Source organism: Ctenopharyngodon idella, chromosome 10 (assembly GCF_019924925.1).
Source record: "Ctenopharyngodon idella isolate HZGC_01 chromosome 10, HZGC01, whole genome shotgun sequence".
Lineage (NCBI taxonomy): Eukaryota > Metazoa > Chordata > Actinopteri > Cypriniformes > Xenocyprididae > Ctenopharyngodon > Ctenopharyngodon idella.
In genome coordinates this window covers 34,589,451-34,613,022 of record NC_067229.1, presented here as the reverse complement: position 1 = coordinate 34,613,022, position 23,572 = coordinate 34,589,451, and the positions used below count along the sequence as shown (strand labels likewise).

General features: G+C 36.8%; 2 protein-coding genes across 4 annotated transcripts in view; one reads left to right on the top strand and one right to left on the bottom strand.

The window, feature by feature from the left end:
* cadm2a (cell adhesion molecule 2a) overlaps positions 1 to 23,572 on the top strand; it is a 477,303-nt gene that overhangs the window by 206,552 nt on the left and 247,179 nt on the right. For all 3 annotated transcript variants that reach the window (XM_051907565.1, XM_051907566.1, XM_051907564.1), the window contains exon 2: positions 12,016 to 12,033. In XM_051907565.1, the coding sequence (XP_051763525.1) occupies positions 12,016 to 12,033 (18 nt within the window). The remainder of the gene's footprint in view (positions 1 to 12,015; positions 12,034 to 23,572) is intronic.
* On the bottom strand, positions 18,412 to 22,844 carry LOC127519935 (hepatic lectin-like). The gene is made up of 5 exons (XM_051907576.1): positions 22,597 to 22,844; positions 22,209 to 22,514; positions 21,950 to 22,077; positions 19,953 to 20,059; positions 18,412 to 19,841 (listed from the first exon to the last, which is right to left on the bottom strand). Exons 1-5 carry the CDS (start codon positions 22,742 to 22,744, stop codon positions 19,697 to 19,699), a joined length of 834 nt encoding a protein of 277 aa, XP_051763536.1. The 5' UTR covers positions 22,745 to 22,844; the 3' UTR covers positions 18,412 to 19,696.

Below are 23,572 nucleotides of genomic sequence, written 5' to 3'. Positions count from 1 at the left end.
GCTTTAAAAGATGGATAAAATGACTCAGACTGTGTTTGTTAATCATTCTGTGAAATATGGGTAAAGTGATGATCAGAACTGAATCACATTTATGTTGCTGATTGGCTGTGACTGTAGAGCATTTGATGACATTAGATTTGTAAGCACACTGCCATGCTGTTTTATGTTCCTGTCATTTTCCTAAGAACATTTATAATAGATAAATGTAGTAACTTGTTTCTGAAGGGAAAATCACATTTGCAGTAGCCTCTGTAGTACCAAAACATATTTGAAATCATGTCTGAATGTAGGTTTGCTTCACTAGAGTAACATATATCAAGGGAACATCAGAACAAGAACGTTTACAATTGACAAATTCTGTTCATAGTTTGCATGGCCTTTCTTTCTTTCTTTCTTTCTTTCTTTCTTTCTTTCTTTCTTTCTCTCAAGAAAACGGCAAACCAAACCGCGTTATATTAAAGAAAACCAAGTATCGTCCACAAAAATGTTTTACTGGAGAATCCAGACGTACCTTCCAGCAGTATGGAGTGAATTATGCTGCCAGACATCTTCATAGAGGTTCCAAAAAGAATATAAATATACAGCCCTGTGCTGACAAGCTGTTTTGGTTTAGCAGTGATCCCCTGCTTAACTGGGATCCTTCAGAAAATCCCTTCATGCCTCTATTCAGTCATCATGTTGATGTCTAACATGTGAATGCTGTCGAGTACCAAAAGGACTGTGTTGAGGAGACACAAACAAAGATTTTTCCTTGATGCATCCTAGCCTACCGCTTCATAAAAAGGTCAGAGGCAGTGATGTTCACAGAGCTTTTTGCTACATTAAATCCTGCCGTTGATTCCTCCTGTCTGTGTAGCTTTATTTCAGAATTACGCCCCATCAACATCGCTCACCCTGCACCCTGCCACGGTATCCTTGTACTTCTCCATGTACTATCCATTTTATAAGCTGAAATGTGAGTTCAGGATAAGTCAGCCATCAGGAGAAGTAGCCTTGATCAGACCTTCTTTTTTTTTTCAGAGAATGATGTTCAGAGGCGTGTGCAGTACTATACTCCATCTAAAACCACATTTTACTAATTATTATTATTATGCATGCAGTTTATTGAGGTTATATGGACAGGCTGAATACAATATTTATACTTTTAAAAGTATTTTGTGACACAGCAGGATCCCTATAGTAAAGGGGATTCAAATATAAAAGGTACAATATGTAAATTTTTGCCCCCTAGCATACAATTTATGGAAGAAGCGATTGTGTTATGTTTTGATTGTGCTTTGGCTCTGTGTGACTTTGCGGATGAATATGTTTATCCTAAATAAAACATCCTCATAAAACATTCACTCCTAGGCTTAAGAGATATAACCAGTTTAGATAGAAAGGATCTCAAGCTGACTGGCTGAAGATGTTCCTGTATATATACCTATTAATAGAGATGGTACTTCCTTACTGAAAATATATTCCAGTATAACGCTACAACCATAATGAAAAGAGACACATATGGCAATTTATCTATTCAAATGCCATCTCCACATCTTTTACATTTCAAATCCCTTTGTTCTCAGCATCTTTGAAAAACCAAGCCAATGTTGATTCTTGTTTTATTACAAGCTCTGTCACATTCTCTTTTTGCAAGCAGAAGCTCCACTGTTCAGCTTTTTTTTTTTTTTTTTTTTTTTTTTTAAACGGGTGATTCCCCGGAAGTTGGAGATTTAACATGCTTCATGTCAACCTTTCTCGCTCGTTGTGACAACCTATGCCACTTCCACATGCATCAAAGTAGCTGAAGAAACTTTTCTCTATTTACGGATATGATGAGACATACATGAATGAGTGACGTATGTACGCAGTTTCGTGCAAAAAAAGCATCCCACTCGGTCTGTTACAAAAGCATTCTATTTCAAATAAATGCTGTTCTTCAAAGAATCCTGATGCCTGTTTTACATTGGATGTGCAAGCAGAGCATAAGCAGCGCAGAAGCATGTGTATGCAGCTGAACCGCAACTTGTGTACTGCAAATACAGATGAGTATTGTCCATTGTCAAATTTACAGGTGATCTCCGACGACCATTGTCTGTCATGTGCTTTGAATTATTATGGGAAGCATACTCTGCTGCCATGCGACCATGTTCCCCTCCTACTGTCCACACATATGCATATAACATACTTTATACATGTAGTTTACATAGTAAAAATGATATTAAAGTAAAGATATACCTCTAGTTTTAATCACTTAAACAAGCCTTTGAAGTTTTGGCAAAAACATTTAGCAATGAAGTGTTTGAGTATTTTATTTTATTTTTTTCACAGCGCTAGAATGTCAAATGGTTATTGTGAAACACAGAACACCTCACTTTTTGGTGAAATTTGTTATTTTTCATGTTATCTCGGGTGTATTTTGAACTGTGGCTTTTTTTTCATTGTGAGTGGCGCAGCAAAAACAGACTTCTGCTTTGCTCCTGCTTCGCGTACAGTGTGAGTGTTCTAGTCTGTTAACATGGGTGCCAAATATATATATATATATATATATATATATATATATATATATATATATTTATATATATGTGCTGCTTGCGCTCTGCTTATGCTTCCAGTGTGAAACAGGCCTGAAAATGCATCATGGTTTCCACAAATATTAAGCAGCACAACTGTTTTCAACATTGATAATAATAATAATAATACAAAAAAAAAAAAAATGTCTGTTAAGCACAAAAACAGCATATAAGAATTATTTCTGATGGATCCTGAGACAAGACTGGAGAAATGGCTTCTGAAAATGTAGCTTTGCCATCATAGGAATAAATTACATCTTAAATATATTTAAAATATAAAACAATTATTTTAAATTGTAATAAAATTTCACAGAATTACTGTTTCTACTGTGAGCATGAGACTTTTTTTTCAAAAGCATTAACAAATCTTACCAACCTCAAACATATGAACAGTAGTGTGCCTTCAGAAAACAAAAAAGCTAATTATTTGAGCGTATTAATATTGACTTTGAACAAGCAGAAACAAACAAGATGGGCTAATTTATAACTTACCAAATATCCTCTTTACTTTAATTCAGAATATTTATAAAAGCTCATGTAGATGACTCCAGCTCTCAGTGGGAGGGGGACAGTCCTATCCCACCATTCTCAGGCTGAAAAATATCAAAGCAATGGAAGTTGTAGTGCGTCAAGGGACTGAGGAGACCAAGCTGTGAATTTGTGATTAAAGCAAGGTAAATTAGTCCATTAGAAGCAGAATAGCCCTGGAGACATGACAGGAGTAAATCGTTGTGGCTAATTTCCTTCCCTCAAGGACAGACCAGAGAAAAAAAAGGAGGGAGACAGAAAGGGAATAACTGTTTGAGAAAATGATGGAGCTGAGGGCCCTTTCTGAAAGGACAGAGAAAGCCAACACCATTCTGGCATTTGGTATTTCATAAACTCATTCATAAACTCATTTAGATTTGGCAATTCCAAAGTTCGGATGTCTCTGGTCTGGGGCTTTGTCTCATAGTGTCAGTGTAATTAATCAGCACAGGAACATTATGAAGACATTAACGTGGTCGCAGAAAGTCACAGATAACGTTCACATACAGGAAACCCCAGCCGAGATCAGCTTTACCTGCCAACAGCGGCAAATTGGTGCAGGTGTCATGCGGCCCAACCATCCACATTAATTCCTTTTTGACATATGCAAACCCCCAGCACATGGAAAAAGTACATGGTGGTATCAAAGGTTGGAGCTCCGTCAGAGTAAATGCTCCATGTGTCCCAGCGGTGGGTGAACCTGGCAACGTCCCCAGCAAATAGGTCTCCTCTGCCCCGTCCGTCTGTTCCCCTGGCCCCTGTCCTCACGGCCTGTGTGTGATGGTGAGCCTGGGAACATGTTCATACGCTTGCACATATGCACACACACACACACACACACACACACACATACACACATGTTGGGTTTTCATGTTTTATGGGGATTTGGGATTTTTCATAGACTTAATGATTTTTATACTGATCAAACTGTATATTCCCTCCCCCTAAACCTACCCATCACAGGTATATATATATATATATATATATATATATATAAAATTCAGTTGTGAGAAATCATTATTATTATTATTATTATTTATTTATTTATTTATTCATTTTTTTAATTAACATGTTTTAATGTAGTCTCAGATTTTTGGACCCCACTCAGCCTCAGCAGACTGTTTTCACTGCAGGAACACCAGTGAATCTGGTACTGATTTAAACTGACAGTATAAAGTGTTCTGAAGCTGAAATGTACATGCAGGCCCAGCCTATAAAGGCATGTAAAAACATCATCCAAAACAAGAACAGCTTGAGTTTCTTCTGCTCTCTTCTCTGGTCTCTTGACATCAGCCAGTAGTATGATTAGTTAGTTGAAGATCGTCCCGGGTCTTTGTTTGTTTAGTTCAACACATTTAATATTATGTAACTGCTGTGGATTTATCCACAGAGTCTGAAGCATGTCTCCCCACATCTCAAGGAAATGTTGTTTTGATTGCTACTAATGTGGCATGTCTTGCTCGATGCAGCCCGAAAAGTAATATCCTCCACCCCGACCCAGCCCAACCGCGCAGCACTAATAGAATACAGAGATGAGATGCCCTTAATGGAAAAGTAGCGCCTAAGTCAATACAATTAAACAGAGCATGTTTGAACACGCAAGACCTGTTTCCCCACAAGCCATTAAAGCCACTGAAATCAAAGTGTGTTTGTATTTAGTGCGGTTTAGAGATATTGAAAATAGAACATAAATCTGGATCCCTTCTGCTTTTTTCAGTCCTTCTAATCTTTTAATAAAAAGAGATTTCGCCTGCTCGCTAGTCCGTTTGTTTGTCGTTCAGTAACTTTTATGTAATTCCCCATTTGCAATGTTGTTCACAAAACCCATTATGTTTCTGTTGCAAATGGAAAGATGGCAGAAAGAAGCAAATCAATTATGCGGCTCGACTCTTCGGCTTTAGCAAAATCATTTTTTGCTGTGATAAGAAGAGAACATCAGTCTGGTGCTTTGACGTGAACAATTGTTTTGTTTATGGTTGGCAACTTAGACATTTTGAAGGATCATTTTTATGTGGGATTTGTTATCAGTATGTGGGTTGCGGGCTCATCATAAATACAGTTTGGCCCATTAAGGTTTGTAATGACTCTGGAAGGTGTATTTATCAGATTCTGGAAGTATGGGGATAACCAACACACTCTATTAAGAAAATGTCACTTTTTGTGACCAGAAGGCAAACATCCCTCTCGTGCTGTGGTGAAATAACATTCAAACATCACTTTTTCATTATATTTATGTCTTCAGCACAGAAACATCTGGATGGTTTTGTCATTTTGGTTTGGTTTGGTTTGGTTTGGTTTGGTTTGGTTTGGGTTGGGTTGGGTAGGGTTTGTCTGGTCCTGGTCCTGGTCCTGGATATCCAGTTTGATAGTTTCTGTACAATGCAAATTGACACTTATTTGTACACCGATTATTATATTTCTATATATTGATTTTAATATATAAACTAGTATGTGGCATGATATAACATATTGCAGTTGAACACCATTTTTTTGTCATTGTATGATTTTAAAGGACAAATTTCACTTCTTGTAAAGCTAGATCATTAAACCTGTGAAATGAAGTGGGAATGATAGTTCCAGTTATCTTGTGATTGTATGTAAGCTTAATTAGTGCTATTATCATGACTCATTTCGGTAGTGTGTGGTTGTATACCGTGCTGCTGTGTCCTCGGCCTTGGGAAATGTGAACGATGACATTGGTGCTTAATTATTGTTATGCAGGGTCATTTAGAGAGATTACATAACTATGCACTTAAAGCAATCATTCGACTGGAACGTCCCTAGTTCCCAGAAAGAGAGAGAAAAAGCATACAGACACGAAAATCTCAATTTGTTTTAATTTATAAACCTGCAATTAAGTAATTATCACATTCCGTATAATATTTTTCTATGCTTCTTGCAGCTTCAAGAGTCATTATTTATTTCTGAATGACTAAATTGCGGTTCATCTTTGTGTATCATTTCAAAACTGGGATTCATTTTATTCCCAAACAACCCTTGAAAATGTATCTGAAAGGTTACTGTGGCTGTTTACACTGTCATGAATACAGACAGCTTGAATATCAGATGCTATTTCATGCATTCTGAATGATTTACATTGTTAAAGAGTTGCATTCTCATGCTAAACATGGCCAAAGTTTCAAAACACGAGTTGGACGTATGAGTATTTCCTACTTCCGGTTTGGGATATGTTTCAGAGAGTTTTTTTTTTTTTTTTTTTTTTTTCTCTCGAGCATGGCCCTTTATCACGTAATAAGTGCAGAATTCCTTGTATGGGCACTTCTCCCTGATAAGCGTGCGCACACACCACCCCGAGCGAGAGCAAGAGCACGCCCATCAAAGCGCTTCGTTTGGGTTACGGAAGCCGAGAGATTTTTCAACAGTGTCACCAATGGAGTGTGTTTTTGGTTATGAGGGAATGATTTCAGCTTCCCAAAGAACCCAGCATTAAGGGAACAATGGATGAAATTTGTTTCTCTGTGGCGGCAACAGAGTTGCGCACGTATGTTTGTTTGTTCCTGGAATTTTGGTGATGAATGCTTTGTAAACAAGTCCCAGTTCGGCGCTGGATTTGCAGATCGCGGGTGGTGAGTAAAACTCCGTCAGATGTCTGTGTTTTGTTGGCAATCGGCGCGCAAGTGCATTTAATGTAAACAACACAAATGTTTTGTTCCCGTTTTATTTATAATGATGTTGCAGCTTACAGATGATCTCTACGCAAAAGCTGCGCGCATCCGTGACTCTTTATCTCTGCCCACGGCATGCACGCCTCCAGGAGCTCGGCTTTTTTCGGAAAGACTCTGTACAGCGTATCTATCTTTTATAAATATGATAAAACTAAAGACTTTTCGGAGATACAAAGGATGCTATACTACTCAAGATTAATATGAGATTGGCAGAAACTGTGTGTGTTACCTACCCTTTAGTTATTGTAAGGTAGGTTTATCACTTAAATCAGTATCATTCTATGTTAACAGCATTATGGTAAAAACACCATGGCAACAGCTTTCTCACCTGTACATGACGGTGTTTTGTTTTGGAAGTTGGGCAGAAGTGACATCATGGGAGTTTGTTGCAGTTTTTCTACTCCGTTTGGCCTTAAATACTGTCTTTGTAGCAAAGACTTTATACAGTATATAGAAAGATGGTGTACTCATGTTACTATGAATGGGAGAAAGTGCAACACACAATATGAAATAAAATAAAAGAGCCAATTGGTAAAGTCATTGTGTCACTGCAGCTGCTGTTAGAAACTTTGGTTGCTATAGAAATGGTCAATGTTTTGAGAACATGGTGGGAGTGGCCTTGGAAGCCAACATGACCAATGCATTATGGGTGTACTGCCTATTTGGCAAAAGGGAAGACAACAACCTTTTTTCTCTGTATTCTCTTGTCAGATGGCACGGATTTAAAAAAAAAAAAAAATCTTTATACTGTATAGACAGCCAAGTTTTATTGAATGCTCATTTTGCCAGTGGTGAGGTACCACTTTAACCCTTTCATGTGTTTCAATATATTCAACATTGAATACAATTAATATTCAAGTTTAGAAATTTTAAGGAATTAATAGGTTTAAATATTAATATTGTTATTATATAATGCTATTGTACTATTAAATGCACCCTAAAATTAAATTCCTCTTACAATTTATTATTATTATACCATCCTGGTCAGAATTATTGGCACACTTGGTAAATATGAGCAAAGAAGGCAGTGAAAATAAATCTGCATTGTTCATCCTTTTGATCTTTCATTCAAACCATTCACAAAAACTTTTCATTGAAGTAAAACAGTTGAAGGTAGGGGAAGAAATTATATTATGAAATAAATGTTTATTATTTTTTTTATTTTAATATATATTGGTATATAATGTTAGTTTTTTATTTAGGATACTTGGATATGCTGATGCATTCATACAGTTCTCTTTGAAATAATGCATCAGTGTTGCGTACTCAGCAGCTGTGATGGATCTCCACCCTCAAAGGTCACCCAGTGCCCCGCTGCGCCTCCATGCAGTGGTCAGCAGGTGCTGTGTTCTGTGGGACTGAGCCTCACTCCGTCTCGCTCAGTGTTCCTGGACTCCAGCGGACCCCATTTGGCGCAGGTTTCGCCTGTTAGAGACCTTTTGCATTGACAGTAGTGCCAGCTCATGGTGGGAAATGGGCAGTTTAGCCTCGCCCTCTCAGAATCACTGCTGGTCTTGATGAAATGTCTGGTGCCAGCCAGAATCCACTGTTGCCACTGCCAGCCCAATGTAATGGCTCTGCCAGTAGGAATGTTGGGGAGCCAGGGATAAAAGAGAAAGGAAATGTACTGTAGGAGAGAATGTGTGTGGTTGAAAGAAATAGAGATTGACATGGCTTGATTTCTCCCACTGTGTTTAGGAAAGATCACAGGTTGATAACTTTTGAAACCTCAATTATATGGTTAGTTGCATTTTATTATTTGCATTCAGTATTGTTTTATACCTGCTGACTGTGACACTATCCAAACCAGGAGTTGTAACCAACTGGTTGAGAATTGAGTAATGGAGTACGTGTTCGTTTTTTAATCTCTTGCCTCTGATCTCTGTGAGCTTGTGTAATTCTGAAGACCACCTGTTGGGCATTTCTGAGCCGTTTCCTCAGTGTGTGATCAGTCGCTTTGAGAGTTCACAGGAAATGGAATTATCATCTGAAAATGGCAGCACAATCACAGAAATGACGGGTCATTTCCTTTATTCTCAGCGTGTGTGATTATATGGTTAGTGTTAGAAGAAATATCAGTCAAGACCTAAACATCACTGCCACTGTGTGCAGAGCATGGCCTGTCATCAATACAGGGTCAGGGACCTTTGCAAAAAGAAATAAATACATTGACCAAAGAATGTTTTGCATATAAATATAATGCAACTCTGCAAAATGTATCTGTAATTAGTAAGAATTAAGATCAAAGAGTGGGCAATACTTTTACAGCATTCATTAACCTTAACTTATAATAAGTTCTGCATATACTAATTAATACACTTGCGTGAATATTGACATTTATAAATTTGATAATATATAAATGAGAGAGTGCGAATATGTTAGTGTTTGTGGTCGTGCGTGGAGAAAAGCAGTCACTTGAAGTCTGCCTAATCCTTTGGAATCCATATTCATTCATTATGAATGTGTAGTGAGGGTGCTAACGTCCTTTTAGTGGGGTTTGAGGGATGGTGCGGTCACTTCAGTAGTGTGAGCGTAACTAATGTTACTCAATCTAATAAGAGGGGTTTGTAGATCGCCTTGGATTGTCAGTCTTGCAGAAAGAGGCAGACAGAAATGAGACTGATCTACGCTCAAGCTCTTTAGTAAAAAAAAAAGTAAAGCTCAGCACTTACAAGACCGAAAAGGATTCTGGGTTGGAATGAAGAGAAGAATGACACCTCATAGTGATTTGGTACCAGATTGTCTGAATAACCTTATGATGTTGTAAACCTATCGGTATCAGTGTATCTCTATTTATTATGCATCACAATGCACTCATCAGTAAGGTCTCAGTCTGTTCTTTAATCATGGCTGTGGTAATTGCTGTGTCAGGGCACATGGCCCTGTGTTTTAGGTTCAACTTTTGGTGGACCAAGTGTCTAGCAGAACCTTGTCAGAGTTTGCAAATTTGTGGCAAGCTGTCCAGTTCTCTCCACTCTTATCCACCTGATTACTGATGACCTCATGCTACCCTGATGGCTGTCCTTGTTTTGCCACCCCCACCTGCCCTCTAAAGGCCATTCTTAGTCCTTTTGCATCAGTTTTTGTCACTGTAACAGGCCATTTAAAGGTAGGGTAGGCAATTTCGGAGTGGCTAGCAATAGCAAGCTATAGCTTTGAAAGCATACACTGTAAAAAGTAATCTACTCCATAAAATTTTGGCAACAGATTACAAGCAATATTATTAATTAAATTTAACAAATAGAATTGAGTTAGAATTAATCAAATTAATTCCTTAAATGTCAACCATTTAAAACGAGTAAAATTTAAGTAAACTTTAAACAAATATATCTGAATAGCAGACAGACGTCAAAGATGAATCAAGAACTCTTTATTTTTTATTGCCAACATTGAAGACACCTGATGATAACAAGTAGAATCACTGAAGGAAAGAGGAACACACAAATTATCAGAGGTTTAGATGTTGATGTTGATTTTATTGAAAGTTGTTGGTCACCATTATTGTGATCAGTGTTTCATTGGGTAGTTGGGCAGTTTGACTCTTTGCTTTTTATGTCAGTTTGTGGTTTTTACACATTTTAAATGATTGATTTTTAAGGAATTAATTTGATTAATTCTAACTAAATTCTTATATGTTGAATTTAATTAATAATATTGCTTGTAATCTGTTGCCACAATTTTGAGTAGAAAGATCGTATTACTTTTTACAGTGTATGATCCCACCCTACCTTTAGAGCGCTCTCCAAAGCCACGCCTCCTCCAAAACAAATGAACGCACACAGCCAGAGCAGAGTCTGCAAAGCGTCACGAGAGACACGTTAAACTACCTCATGTCTCAAAGCACACAACATTACAATAATAATGATAATGTATACCACTTAAAGAGCTCTGACTTGTACCACCTGACTGCTGCAGAATAATTTATAGTGTTGCCATAGAAACACATAATTCTGAATCTAAAGAGGTATGAAAATACATAGATTGACATGCAGGTAGGACATTCTATCATTACATTGGGACTGAATTCAACGATTGGACAAACATTTTTTGGTCCTGACACTTCCAAAGAATGAATCTATCTATCTATTAGGGCTGCACGATATATCGCACGATACGAAAAATAACATTAAACTTGAACGCGTTTCTTAGTGCGATTATGAAATCGCAAAGGCTGCAACTGTTTTTTTTTTTGTTTTGTTTTTTATGCGTGGCTTGTCAATGAAGTATGGCTCCAATTACTAATCCATCTGAAAGCAAAGCGAGTTTGAGTTGCTTATAATGTGCATTTGAAAAAGCAACACGTGTCAAACATCTTGAGAAGACATGAGAAGCATTTATTAACATCTTGTCCAACAAAAGACAACATTTAAAAACATGTTTTACTCCAAACTCACTTCATAACGACAGTTGAGCATCCTTCTGTGAGATGTTGTGGATCTATCTATCCTATCATCGCTGCATTCTTTGTTAAATGTTATATATTCATAGATAGTATATGTATACTATGTTTATGTATTTAGCGAAAATTGTATAGTTAAATGTATAATACTTAGAACTATTTAAAAGAAACTTCAAGCTTTTAAAGGTGTACACTGGAAATATACCCCCGGTCCTCCTGTGACTCACCATTTCCACCTCTGATGAGTCTGTATCACTGGTGTCAAAATGTAAATACAGCTAATTATAATTACCATAAACTAACCCTAACCCAAACAGACACACATTGACTTCACCTCTGTTAATGAGCAAATTAAATTCAATTTGCAATCTGCATAATCACAAGGGGTCACCATGCATATTTCCCTGCTTATTCATCTCAACATCTAAACTTGCAGAGCAAATCTTTGGCAGTAAATATGATAAACTTCAATTTTATATACCCACCTGCAGAATCTTTTTTTTTTTTGTTTTTAAAGAAATAAATAAGAGCTCTCCAGAGGAAATAATGTTTAATTTAATTAAATTAAGTATTCATTCCACCATGAATAATTAGCAGCAGTCTTCCTTTTCCTATACATTGAATGAAATAGTTCTTGTCAAGGAATAATTGATGTACTTTTGTAATGTCACCGCAGTCGTGTGACAGTTTTCATCTCAGGAATGCTGACCACCTGAAGAAGCACTTTAATGGCTAGTTAATTAGATTTAACAGTGATTAAATCTAATGGTGATAATCATTTAAGATTGATTACCTCTGGTCTAATCACCATCTCTCTCTCTCTCTCCTCATGTGCTGTTTGGCTGATCAGATATTCTCGCCGTTTCAGGTAAGCACAGTTTCAGATCCTCCTTTTTCCTGCTGAAACATCATCAGACTTCATCTGCTAAGGCTGTATTGTGTCTGTACTGGTTTTAAGCTGTTTTACGAATGCCACTTAGGGAAGGCAAGAAGTCAAGCGCTAATCTGACAATACCTCAAATTAGAGGAAGTTGGTGATGTGAGCGATGAGTTTGTTCTTGGGATAATTGGAATGATCCAGCGATGAGTGTGGGCTCACGACTGTGTGACGGCCGACACTGCCTCGAGATGAGACGTGAACGGATCATCCGGCGCTTCGTTTAGACGTATCAGAGAATCAGCTAATGAGCCTGCTCAGAATACAGCCTGATTATTTCCAGGGTTTGATTCTCATTGTCAGAAAGATTAACGCATGTGTGAGATTTTGTTCTTTTTTTTCTAAAGTTTTCTAAAATTTAAACAAATGAGTTTTGTGTGATGAATTGATGCAAGTAGTTGGTGAAGAATGTGACTTGGTAGATGAGGAAATGAGTTGGTGTCAGTGGTTTGGAGGATATGATTTTATCAGTGGACACATTTGGCACTGCTAATTGGTCTAGCTAGCTGATTGTTGTCCATCCTTTCTTCCGTCATTCCGTTCTTTCTTTCTTTCTTTCTTTCTTTCTTTCTTTCTTTCTTTCTTTCTTTCTTTCTTTCTTTCTTTTTCTCTCCCTCCCTCCCTCCCTCTTCCTTCCTTCCTTCCTTCCTTCCTTCCTTCCTTCCAACTTTCCAATCAAGCAGCTCTTGTGTTTAGATGGCATCTAGAATTGATAAAATGAGCATGAAGGTTTCTCCAAAGCTGTGGGTGTGATCCGAAAAGCAGGACTTGCGTTGGTTGCTGAAGATGAATCATTCGGATCTCAGAAATTGTGTAGTAAAAAGTGCACAAAGCTCTTTGTGTGTGGAAATATGTGAACCAAACCAATGTTTAGGATTGTGTGTATACCATTCAAAAGTTTGGTGATTTAAAAAAAAAAAAAAAAAAAATTCTCAACAAGGCTGCCTGCATTTATTTGATCAAAAATAAAGTAAAAACAGTAACATTGTGAAATATTATTACAATTTGAAATAACTGTCTTCTATTTTAATATATTCTTTAAAATGTATTTTATTCCTGTCTTCAGTGTCACATGATCCTTCAGAAATGTCTTTTCTGTCACTTTTAATCAAAAAATGTCTGTGCTGAATAAAAGTATTCTTCTTACTGAACCCAAACTTTTGAATGGTAGAGCGAGTTTGTTTGTTTGTTTATTATTGTTATTACATCAAAATATGCTGCTTTTTTTTTTTTTTTTGTCTGTGCACATAAACTGCACTTGTAAGATATTTGTATGTCGAGAAATAGCTTGAATTCAACAGGGAACAAGTTTGCCAGAGGGAAATGCTAATCACACAAACCCTGACTGCAACAAAACAACATCAGCAATTCTCTAAAGTGCTCAAACCTATAAAATTCCTAAAAGCAGCTATCATATGTCCCCATAAAATCCCAGGAATTGTGTATACAAACTTAAATCATCATAAGCAATGGTATATGATTGTTCCCCCAACTTCAGTTTTATCCTTCATAATTTTGAGTGATCAACACTTAAATTCTTCTTCATGTAGATTTTGAAGCTTCTTTGGTGGAATCATTTTTACAAGAAAGAAATAACAGCAAGCTTTGGATTCGGTATCCTCTCTTTCTTTGTCATGGATTCTCTCCCTTACAAACCATTTCTCTTCTTTATTTTTCATCTCAGCGGTACCATCACTGTTTACACTCTTAATATCTTCCTTATAAACTCATCATGGCGACGACAGTTCCTCCCTGGGACGGAGCGAAAGCAATAAAAAAAGTCAGCACGAAGGGGTCTTGAGAAAAAAAGATGCAACAGTATAGCCTAGGGTGATTTAAACGTATTCTTTATAAAGATTCCATGTAGCAGTCACCTGGGGCTAGCTGAGTAGCCGCGCCAATTAAATTAGGTAGCAGCAGAACTCCTGCACCCCCTGACTGCATCCTGTTTACCAGCGATCCCCGCGGACACTCTCCGCTCCGCTCTGCTGTGTACTGTAATTGCATTTAGGACAGCGTCGCCTTACAGAATATTGTAGAGAATGAAGAACAAAAAAAAAAGTACCTGAGAAGACAGGCTCTTCAGTATTACAAGTATGGACTACATTACCCATGAGGCCTTGCTGCTAGGGAATAGTGAAGGGGAGGGAATGCTTGTTCATTTGTTTACAGGGCCATCAAAAGGTCATGGCAGAAAGTTCAAACAAAGAATGTTTCTAATTACATGGACGCTTGGATGTGAATATCCATAGGGGGGTGAAATTTAAGAACTGAAATGTATGATATGGTTTCATATTGTTCTTAATTTAGCCAAGGAGGCTTTTTAGCGCAAGGAACGTATTGAATTATATTCGTATTGAATTATACAGGAGTACTAATGTGCATATTGATTGTGGGAAGGTTATTAAAAGGTTGTGCTAGTGTTAGATTACAAGCTCCTGCTGTTGACTGCCTGAATCTTGTCCTTTCTTGACAGCATCTGTAGCTTTTTCCATGAATTATATTTTCTGTAGGGAAGGGAATTAAAAAAAAAAAAAAATCACTAATATGAGTCACTTGTTCGGAATCAGACTATACTGGTTGTGCTGTGTTTTTGATTTTTAGCAAAATAAAAACATACACCATTACCAGCCAAGCTCATTTGCTTGGGAATCGGACTTAACTGCTCATGCTGGATGGACCATTTTGCTTGGGAATTTGACTTCACTGGTTGAGCTGTATTTTATTTGAATCACTAAAAGTGGCTTCACTGGCTTGTGAGAGCCATTAGCTCCAGAATCATATTTCACTGGCTGTGCTGAATATTTATGATTCACTAAAAAAGAACCATTTGTTAGTAAATCAGATTTCCTGTATGTTTTTGATTCTCTAAAAAGAACCGACTCATAAGAGTCATTAGCTCAGGAATCAGACTTCACTAAAAGCAACCACTTTTCATTCAGGAATCAGACTTCCTGTATGTTTTTGATGAACTAAAATGAAGTAACTCCCTTTGGGAATCAGACTTATTGTATGTTTCTAATTTAGCTATTAAAAAGAACTGCTCATAACAGGCATTCACTCAGGAGTCAGACTTCATGTAGGTATGTTTTTGATTCACTAAAAAGAGTCAACACTTAACAGCCATTAGGCTTGTTTGAGATGCATCGGCGCTGCGCAGACCGTTCGGCGTATGACACCAAAGTACCTCGAGAGCGATTCAAAAGCATAAGGAGTCATTTGCTCTCCAATCACTCTCTCAGTACTTTGATGTCATACGGCGATCGGTCCGAGCAGCGCCAATGCATCTCGAACAAGCCTATTAGCTTGAGAATCAGACTTCACTGGTTGTTCTGAATGTTTATGAAAAAAGAGACATTTGTAAGAGTCTTTAACTCAGGAATCAAACTTTTTGATTCACTAAAAAGAATCAGCCAATTAGCTTGAAAATCAGACTTCACTGGATGTGCTGTATGTTCAAGATTCACTCAAAAGAACCATTTGTGAGAGTCATTAGCTCAGGAATCAGACTTCACTGCTCAAACTCAATGTTTTTTTTTTTTTTTTGATTCATTAAAAGCAAATGCTCATAAGAATCAGACTTCTTATATGTTTTTGATTCACTAAGAAGAATAACTCATAAGAACCATTAACTTGGGAAATATGTTTTTGATTCACAATAAAATAATTGCTCGTAAGACTCTTGCATGTGAATCATTTGCTGTACAGTATGTCATGAAAATCAGTTGGTTCTCCATTCCCAACATTAATTATAATAGCACGTTGTGAAGAAGGTACTGTCTCCATGTCAAGCTGTTGGGATTTGATGCCGTCCAACAGTTTTGTCAGACATGGTGTTGAGCATTCTGTGGAGGCGATGTGATTACAGACTGCTTTTCTGTGATCTCACAAACGCTTAGCACTTCTAAAGACCCTCAGCTTCTGTCAGGATCAAGCTCTTGGCCCATAAGAGGGACCACATAGACGGGTTAATTAAACTTAAATAATTAAAAAAAAAGTGGCAGTAATGACCTGTGGTTTGGAAGGGCAAAAACATATGGCAGTAGACAACTTCCTATCTCTTTGCTGCCAGTCTGGGGTGACGCCCCACCTTCGCTCGCTTTGATGATGTCAGCCAAAGGAGGTGGCAGAGTGCCAGGGTGGCATTAGGTATGCTGGACAGGTGGCAAAGAGAGAGAGAGGGACACTGGCATGACACCGTAATGAGAGGCATGCCAACTGTTTCCCCGTCTGCTGCCGGGCACAGCTCTCCGGACTGTTAAATCACAGAGTTGAGAGGCGTTTCCTGTTTCTCTCTCTGTCTGTCTCACACGCGTGCTGCTGTTTATCTGCGTGTCTCTCTTGCTTCACTCTCAACAACCTTTACATAGAATCCATTTATCTCTCCTCTTTCTGATGGAATCAGGTTTCTCCTCTTTTTTTTCTGTCCGTACCCGTTTTCCCCTAGCAATTTCCGTGGCTGCTTGATCTGAACTTGACAGTTACTGAATGACACAAAGTGACCAGGCCGTCTCAAATCATGAGGTGTTACGTGGAATGATCTGGTAAGAGGATTTCCTGTTGTCAGGCTGTGATTTAGTTGTCAGTAATTGTCAACGAGGGCTCGAGAGGCCTCGGAAAACTGCCCCGGACTTGCGGGGTCATTTGTATCCTCCTGATATTCCTTTATTTGTCTCTTTATCTCACCATCTTCCATCTGTCTTAAACCGCACGCTGCAGTCCATCTCAAATAAATGCAGTGTGGCATCTTATCATAGCAGATAAATATTTAATCAGGATGCAAATACAGATAATTAGGGTGATTATGAGTCAGTCTGATCGAGTCTAATTGTTTTTGATACACAGCTTCCTCTCTGCACTGAATTGCAATTTATTACACAGACGGCCAAAAGTTATCAGAACAGACCGGTGGAATGTGGCCTCGTCACCGCTAATAGTGGACGACGGCCGTAATTAACCCAACACACTCTGTCACCACAGTCACAATCTCGTTCAAACAAAGCCACTGCAGGGCCTTTTAATGCATGTTTGTATTTAACCCAGATTAGGTTGGAGAGTCATGCAATCACATTTGAATAAATGTCTCATTATCTCTAATAGTGTTGGCTTATGGTCGCATGTTATTGTCGGAAATTGTTTCAGGTTAAGACGATTACGCGGAACGCTGGAGGAACGTACATGCTGATTGCTGTGACCTTGTCAGGGCTTGAAAATCACAATATAATTTTTTTTTTTTTTTTTTTGAACAGCCTCGCCAAACATGCTAGCAGCTCAGATTTTGACTTGCACTGGTGATATTATCCCTTACCCTAAGGCAAAAATCTATTTTATTTACTTAATTAATTAATTTTATTTATTTGTTTGCTTGTTTCTGAAGCATTTTTAAAGTATGCTAAATTATTTTTAGCAACATATTATTGTTATAGAAAGTTTTAGAAAGTTGTTTTGTTTTGTTTTGTTTTTTTTATGTATTTATTTTTCCCTATTGTTTTTAACACCATTTTTTAAAGAATGTTTTTGAAGCAAAGTTTTTTTTTTAAGTTAAATTTCAATGTTTCCATTTTTTTTCAGCAATTTATTTTTTTATTTTATTTACTTTTTTAAAGAACAGCATTTTTGATATTGTTTAATTTAAAATTAAATATATTTAATTTTAATGTATTTAAAGAGGTCTTATTTATTTATTTACTATTATTTTTTGCATCATATTTTTCTTCTAGAACAAGTTGAAAGCAAAAATTTATTAGCAAATTTTAAAGAAAAAATGTAATTAATTTTGTTGACTTTTTATTGTTTCTTTCTGTAAATGTAAGCAGTGATGCTGCTATGGCTAGCATGTACATACAAGTGGCTGAGTGTCTTGTCATGTAATTAATATTCATAACTAAAGCTCAGAAGTTATTGGTGTATTCATTTCAACTCCATCTTTAGTACCATTTCTAAATTTATTTTGTCCCAAAACTCATCTATGAACACTTCTCTCTTGAATGTCTCTCAGTTCAAGTACAGGACAAATACCCAATAATTGTAACAAAGTGGGAAATCAATAAAGGTTGCTGAAGGCCTGGAAAAGGTTGTAAATCGATGAAGCAGAGAGGTGAGGGCCTCAGAGGGCATTTACATGGTCCCGAATACTCGTGGCTGGTTTCTATTACCTTTAGACTTGATTGGGTATTGGCATTAAATGTGTGTGTTCACCACATATTTCCCCATTGAGTTGACTAGATGAGTTTCAAATGGCTTCAGAGATAATATGAGCACATTTTTCATTACGCGTGTCACACACAATGAACACACACACACTTCTGGTCTGGTGACTGCAGGCTTTCTTAAGGTGTTTTTAATGCATACATGTATTAAACAGTTTTTTAAACAGTTGCCTGAAATTGATTATGATACATTTTAGTCTGTTTTAATTTCCAGAACTTAAAGCTTAAGACCTCAGAACAGACTTATAATGTAAGAAACATTGTATCACCTGCAGTTGCTATGAGACACCAGCCGTCTGTAGACTGGTTAAAGGCCAAGTCACATACAAAACCATGACCTTCAAAATATCATGTAGTATGTCTCAAATCAGGAGAGAGAGTCTCATCTAAACACTTGCCTCTTTAAAAGACCTTCATAGCTAAAGGAAGTCAGGAGATGAGAGGATAGTTTATTTTAGCTTACACTTAAAGGAACAGTTCACCAAAAATGAGAAATTCCAAGTAAACGATGACAGAAGTGTTGTTTTTGGTGAAATATTATTTTATGAATGTTCAGCAATTTTCAATCAATTGGTCGTTTTCATCAGTTTGTCAGCCTTTTTTTCCCGCCAGTTAAAACAAACATCTACAGGAAGTCGTCTGATTTTATAGTGCCATGACAGCTATTTTGCATAATGCACAACAGATGGAAGTTCATTAACACCATTCTCAGTAGTCAACAGTCAGCTCATCATAAAAATCTCAATATACTGCTCTCTGCTAAGCTCAGTCATCATTCACATTTATATGAGGATATTTTTTTGGGATTTATTTATTTACCTACCAGTTCAGTCTTTGTGTGTGAATGCTAAGCACTAAATGATTATTGATTTTTATTATTGTACTTAAAGGGTAGATGGTAAACTTAGCATTTTTTTTATTTTTTTGATTATGATACATTTTTTCTTCTAATTCTTATTAAAGCTACTGAAGTTATTCAGTGAAGAGCACTAAATAATTTACTCTGTCTTTTGTTGTTGTTGTTTTTTATTAACATTAATGACAAGCGGCAGCAAGGCTTTAAAATGCATGCAAATAATAAACTTTCATGACTGTGAATAACTGCAATGTCACTTGAGCATTATCCTACCTCTGCGTTAATGTGACGTGAATGTACTTCGCGTTTTACAGTATGATAGGATGGAGGTGCACTATAGCAGGATACAATATTTCTTTAAAAGCTGATCATGGGGACATTTTAATCATTCACGGTCAAAAATCATGATATTGCACACCCCTAATCACAACCACAACTGTTTTCCGACAGTTGCAATTCTAAATTAAAAAAAAAATTAAAAAAAATAACTTAGTAGTAAACTCTATGTGTTTTTTGACATAAACCTGACTTAATTGACTGAATTAAAAATTTTCTTCTCACAGATAATCAAAAAATGATCATTGCATGGAAAATCAGCCCATCCTGATGAATGAGATAAAGCACAGTCTTCATCTTTTCCTTTGTAGCTATTAGGCTCACCAGATGCCCAGAACCTGCATCAACAGATCAGCATTAGATGTTCAGTGCTGCTTTCTGTGTGATATGATACTGACTGTAAGAATCATTTATTATATAATAATTAGTTCAGTTCAGTGATTTCTCACCCAGAGGTCAATGTGCTGCCATCAACCCATTTCCATGTGCCCTCCACATCACTGTCAGTCAGACCAATCCAGGCAGCCTTACTACATGACATTTTCATAATAAAATCCTGAGAAAATGAAAGTTACACATTTATGTCTTAAAGAGAATTAACAATAGACCCTTTTCATGAAACAGTAAAACATTAAACCATAATAAAAGAAGATAGTAATAACAAAGAGTAATAACAGTTTTCTTCCTATAGAGTATCTGTCGCCAAGAGTTGAGGACAGGAACACAAAGATTACGAAATAGATAAATGTGCTTAAATAAGCTCAAAGATACTTGCAGGGAACAGAAGAAACACAAGAGCTAACATAACATAGAACTGAAACAGAATGACATAAATACTGATGGTAATGGGGTGAACACAGCTGAAATGAATGAGAAACCATATAGTACAGGACGACAAACAATGAGCGGAAAACTGAAACAAAAGAACATGGGAACGAATGAATAGTGAAATGAGAACGAATAGTGAAAAGTCAAACTGAGAACAAACATAACCAAATATCCCTGATACTATCATCTATAGCAGTGTTTCCCAACCACTGAGCCATGGAAAATTATCAAATGCCCCCCAAACATTAAAGTAAATCCTACAAATAAGAATATATCATCACTGTCAGGCAGAAACCTTGTATCTCTATATTTCTTCATTTTTGTTTTATGTTATTAAAAAAAAAAAAAAAAAATCAGTGCTATTGCAGTGCTTCCTACAGGTTTGAAATATACTTGCAGTGGTAACCGGGTGGAAAATCCTCCTATTACCCACGGCACAAAAATGGTCTACTACATGTGACAAACAACAAATAATGTGACTTTTAACAATATTTGTAATTATTGAAATTCAGATTATGCTGTGTTTTGGGGGATATGAAGTACTTTTTATATATTTAATGCAAAATTCCTCAACTACACCATTAGCATGCATATGAAATACTACATTTTTAGGGAAAAAAAAAAAAAAAAACTTTCATGATGATCAAAAATAAATATGAGTTGTTTTTGGATATTAATCTGGGTGTTAGGAGCAGAATTCCAAGTGCTGTTTAGAGAAAAATCTGAAATTCAGTTTTAGAAAAAGGTGTAATTGCCATATACATCCAGCAGAGGCCCATAGAGATCCATTCATTTATCTGGATTTGGATCTGGAACTGCTCTTATAAATGCAATGTTAAATAATTAATGCAAATAAATGCAAAGATTGAAACCTCAGCCAAGATGGACGAACAGCTGATCATAGCTGTACAGGGTAGGGTTTTTTTATTTCTCATCTCCATAAATATACCTAGTAGAGCTAATGCAAGGGCTGGAAATCCATTTATCCTTTGCTGAAACTTCCTCGTCTTCATGGAGAACGCGATCAAAAATAATAAAAGCAAAAATGTGTCACCAAATATACTTGGGCAGCCGTTTATATACCTGGGCGGCCCGCTGAAGCACTGTATTGGTCACCCTTTATGCCTGTATGTGGGTTTTACAAATATGTAACCAATGAAAGCCAATTAAAAGAACTTGTGACTAAACCTCGTAACTCTTCAAACTGTCAGTCAAGCCTTATAAGTTCGCCCTGCCTTTATCTGTTGCACGCAGTTTGGAGATAAAAAAACTCGTAACTCCATTTGAGCTTGATTTTCATAAAATGTTAACATTATAATGACACAGCGATGTGTAAATTTGTTGTTTTATCATCATCATCTTATTGCTACCTATATGACATTATTGTGTTCATACCTGACTTAGGCTCAAGTTTCACATTAAATGGGAGTACTTATTTTAATATAATATCCAGTTTTTCATAGGTCTATGCATGCCATTTGAAGCAATGCATGTTTGTGTAGTTTAGTTATTTTTATTGCTGGTGTGCCGTGGGATTTTTTTACTTATCAAAACTGTGCTGTGGCAAGAAAAAGGTTGGGAAACACTGATCTATAGTTAGAAAATTAGTTCCACTCACTTGTTCCTCTGTGTTGTTTATGATGATCAGATCTGCTCCTCTCTCTGTACAGTATCTTCTGCTCTCAGTCCAGCTCTTGCTCTCAGAGGAAATGAAGTAAAAACTGGATTGATAATAAATCCATCCATCTGTAAACACAAGCAGTTTCAGCTATTAGCTCTTTATTTTAATCACACTGATCCAAACTCATTTCTAAATAATTCCTATATGTATTCTGTAAAACAAAACTTGTTCTTTTTAGTTTGCAGTTCGTGATTACCCATTTTCGATAGTTCAGTTTTCTCCTTATTTAACTGGTCCCTTTGTTTAATCAGGTCCTGGTTATTTGATGATAATCCATCTCTCTCTTTTGTCAATTGCATGTTCCTGGTTAGTAACTGATCTCTCTCCTCAGTAAGGTTGGTATTGTTGGTTAGTAGCTCATTTCTCTCTTCTGTGTAGTTTGTGCTGTTGTTTGTAGAGAGTTGGACACCCAGCACTATGACTGCGATCAGCAGAAGAACACACAGCAGCACCAAACACACTAGAGCTGCTCTGGAGCTTCTGATCTTCACACTATCACTTCCTGTACACCATAGATATGAAGATACATGCTAATTACTCATGTGACTCAAATATGTGTGATATAATGAAATAAATCTCAGTACCTGTGTGTTGAGGAGTTTGGTGTCTCTTGGTGTCTGAGTTTTCTGTTTCTGTCCTGACATCAAAACTGTTTATAGGATCAGCATTAGCATAGATATTCATCTCTTTTTCATCTTCTCTGTCCATCCTATGTTTCCCAGGAATGTTCATTTTGCCATAAGATGACGTATTCAGTCTGCTGGAGTTCAATGTGAGATTATTAGAAGCTGTTACTTCAAATGGTCTGCACTGTTCTGAACTTCTGCATTTGAGCTTTCAATTTTAAACCCCTTGTGGTCAAGAACATGTGATATCCTGTTAGGATGCTAAAAAATGTGCTGACAAATAACTTTTCTTGTACGTTACTACAGATTATTATGAAAAGTTGCTCTTATATAAATGCACTCCTTCACTGCATTTACAATCTTTGTATAACAAACACATTAGTTAAGAAATAGCATTTAGTATGGTGAACAAGGGCACCCAATTTATAATTTCACGTGATCACATGTGGACAACATGTGGACATGTCGCCACATATGTTCACATGTGAATAAGTCATCACATGTGAATACGTCACCACATGTCACCACATATGTTCACATGTGAATATGTCATCACATGTGAATAAGTCATCACATATGAATATGTCACCACATATGTTCACATGTGAATAACATGTCACCACATGTGAATATGTCACCACATCCCATCCAGCACCAGACGTCATTTCGACGTTGTTTTTTGGGCTATAATCAAGTCGGATCATCATGGCCTTCATTTTTTGTTTTTGCAATTTTATTTCTACACCACATTTACCATTTCTAAAGCTATTATATTATATTATATATAAACTGACTTAAAACATCTCAATACTGCTTTCATATTCTTATTCTATTTATAGTTTGATGTAGCACAGGCCTACTATCCACTTAGTTTATCAAGTTTCAGGACATTTTATCTGATTATCAATTCACTCCATCAGTATGTAATATAATG

Bases quoted from the DNA above. Each gene is read 5' to 3' on its own strand.
- LOC127519935 (XM_051907576.1), bottom strand. From the start codon at position 22,744: ATGAACATTCCTGGGAAACATAGGATGGACAGAGAAGATGAAAAAGAG. The intron at 22,515-22,596 runs GTACTGAGATTT...TATGGTGTACAG, and splicing joins CCAAACTCCTCAACACACAG to GAAGTGATAGTGTGAAGATC. The intron at 22,078-22,208 runs GTAATCACGAAC...TTGTGTTTACAG, and splicing joins AACTGAACTATCGAAAATGG to ATGGATGGATTTATTATCAA.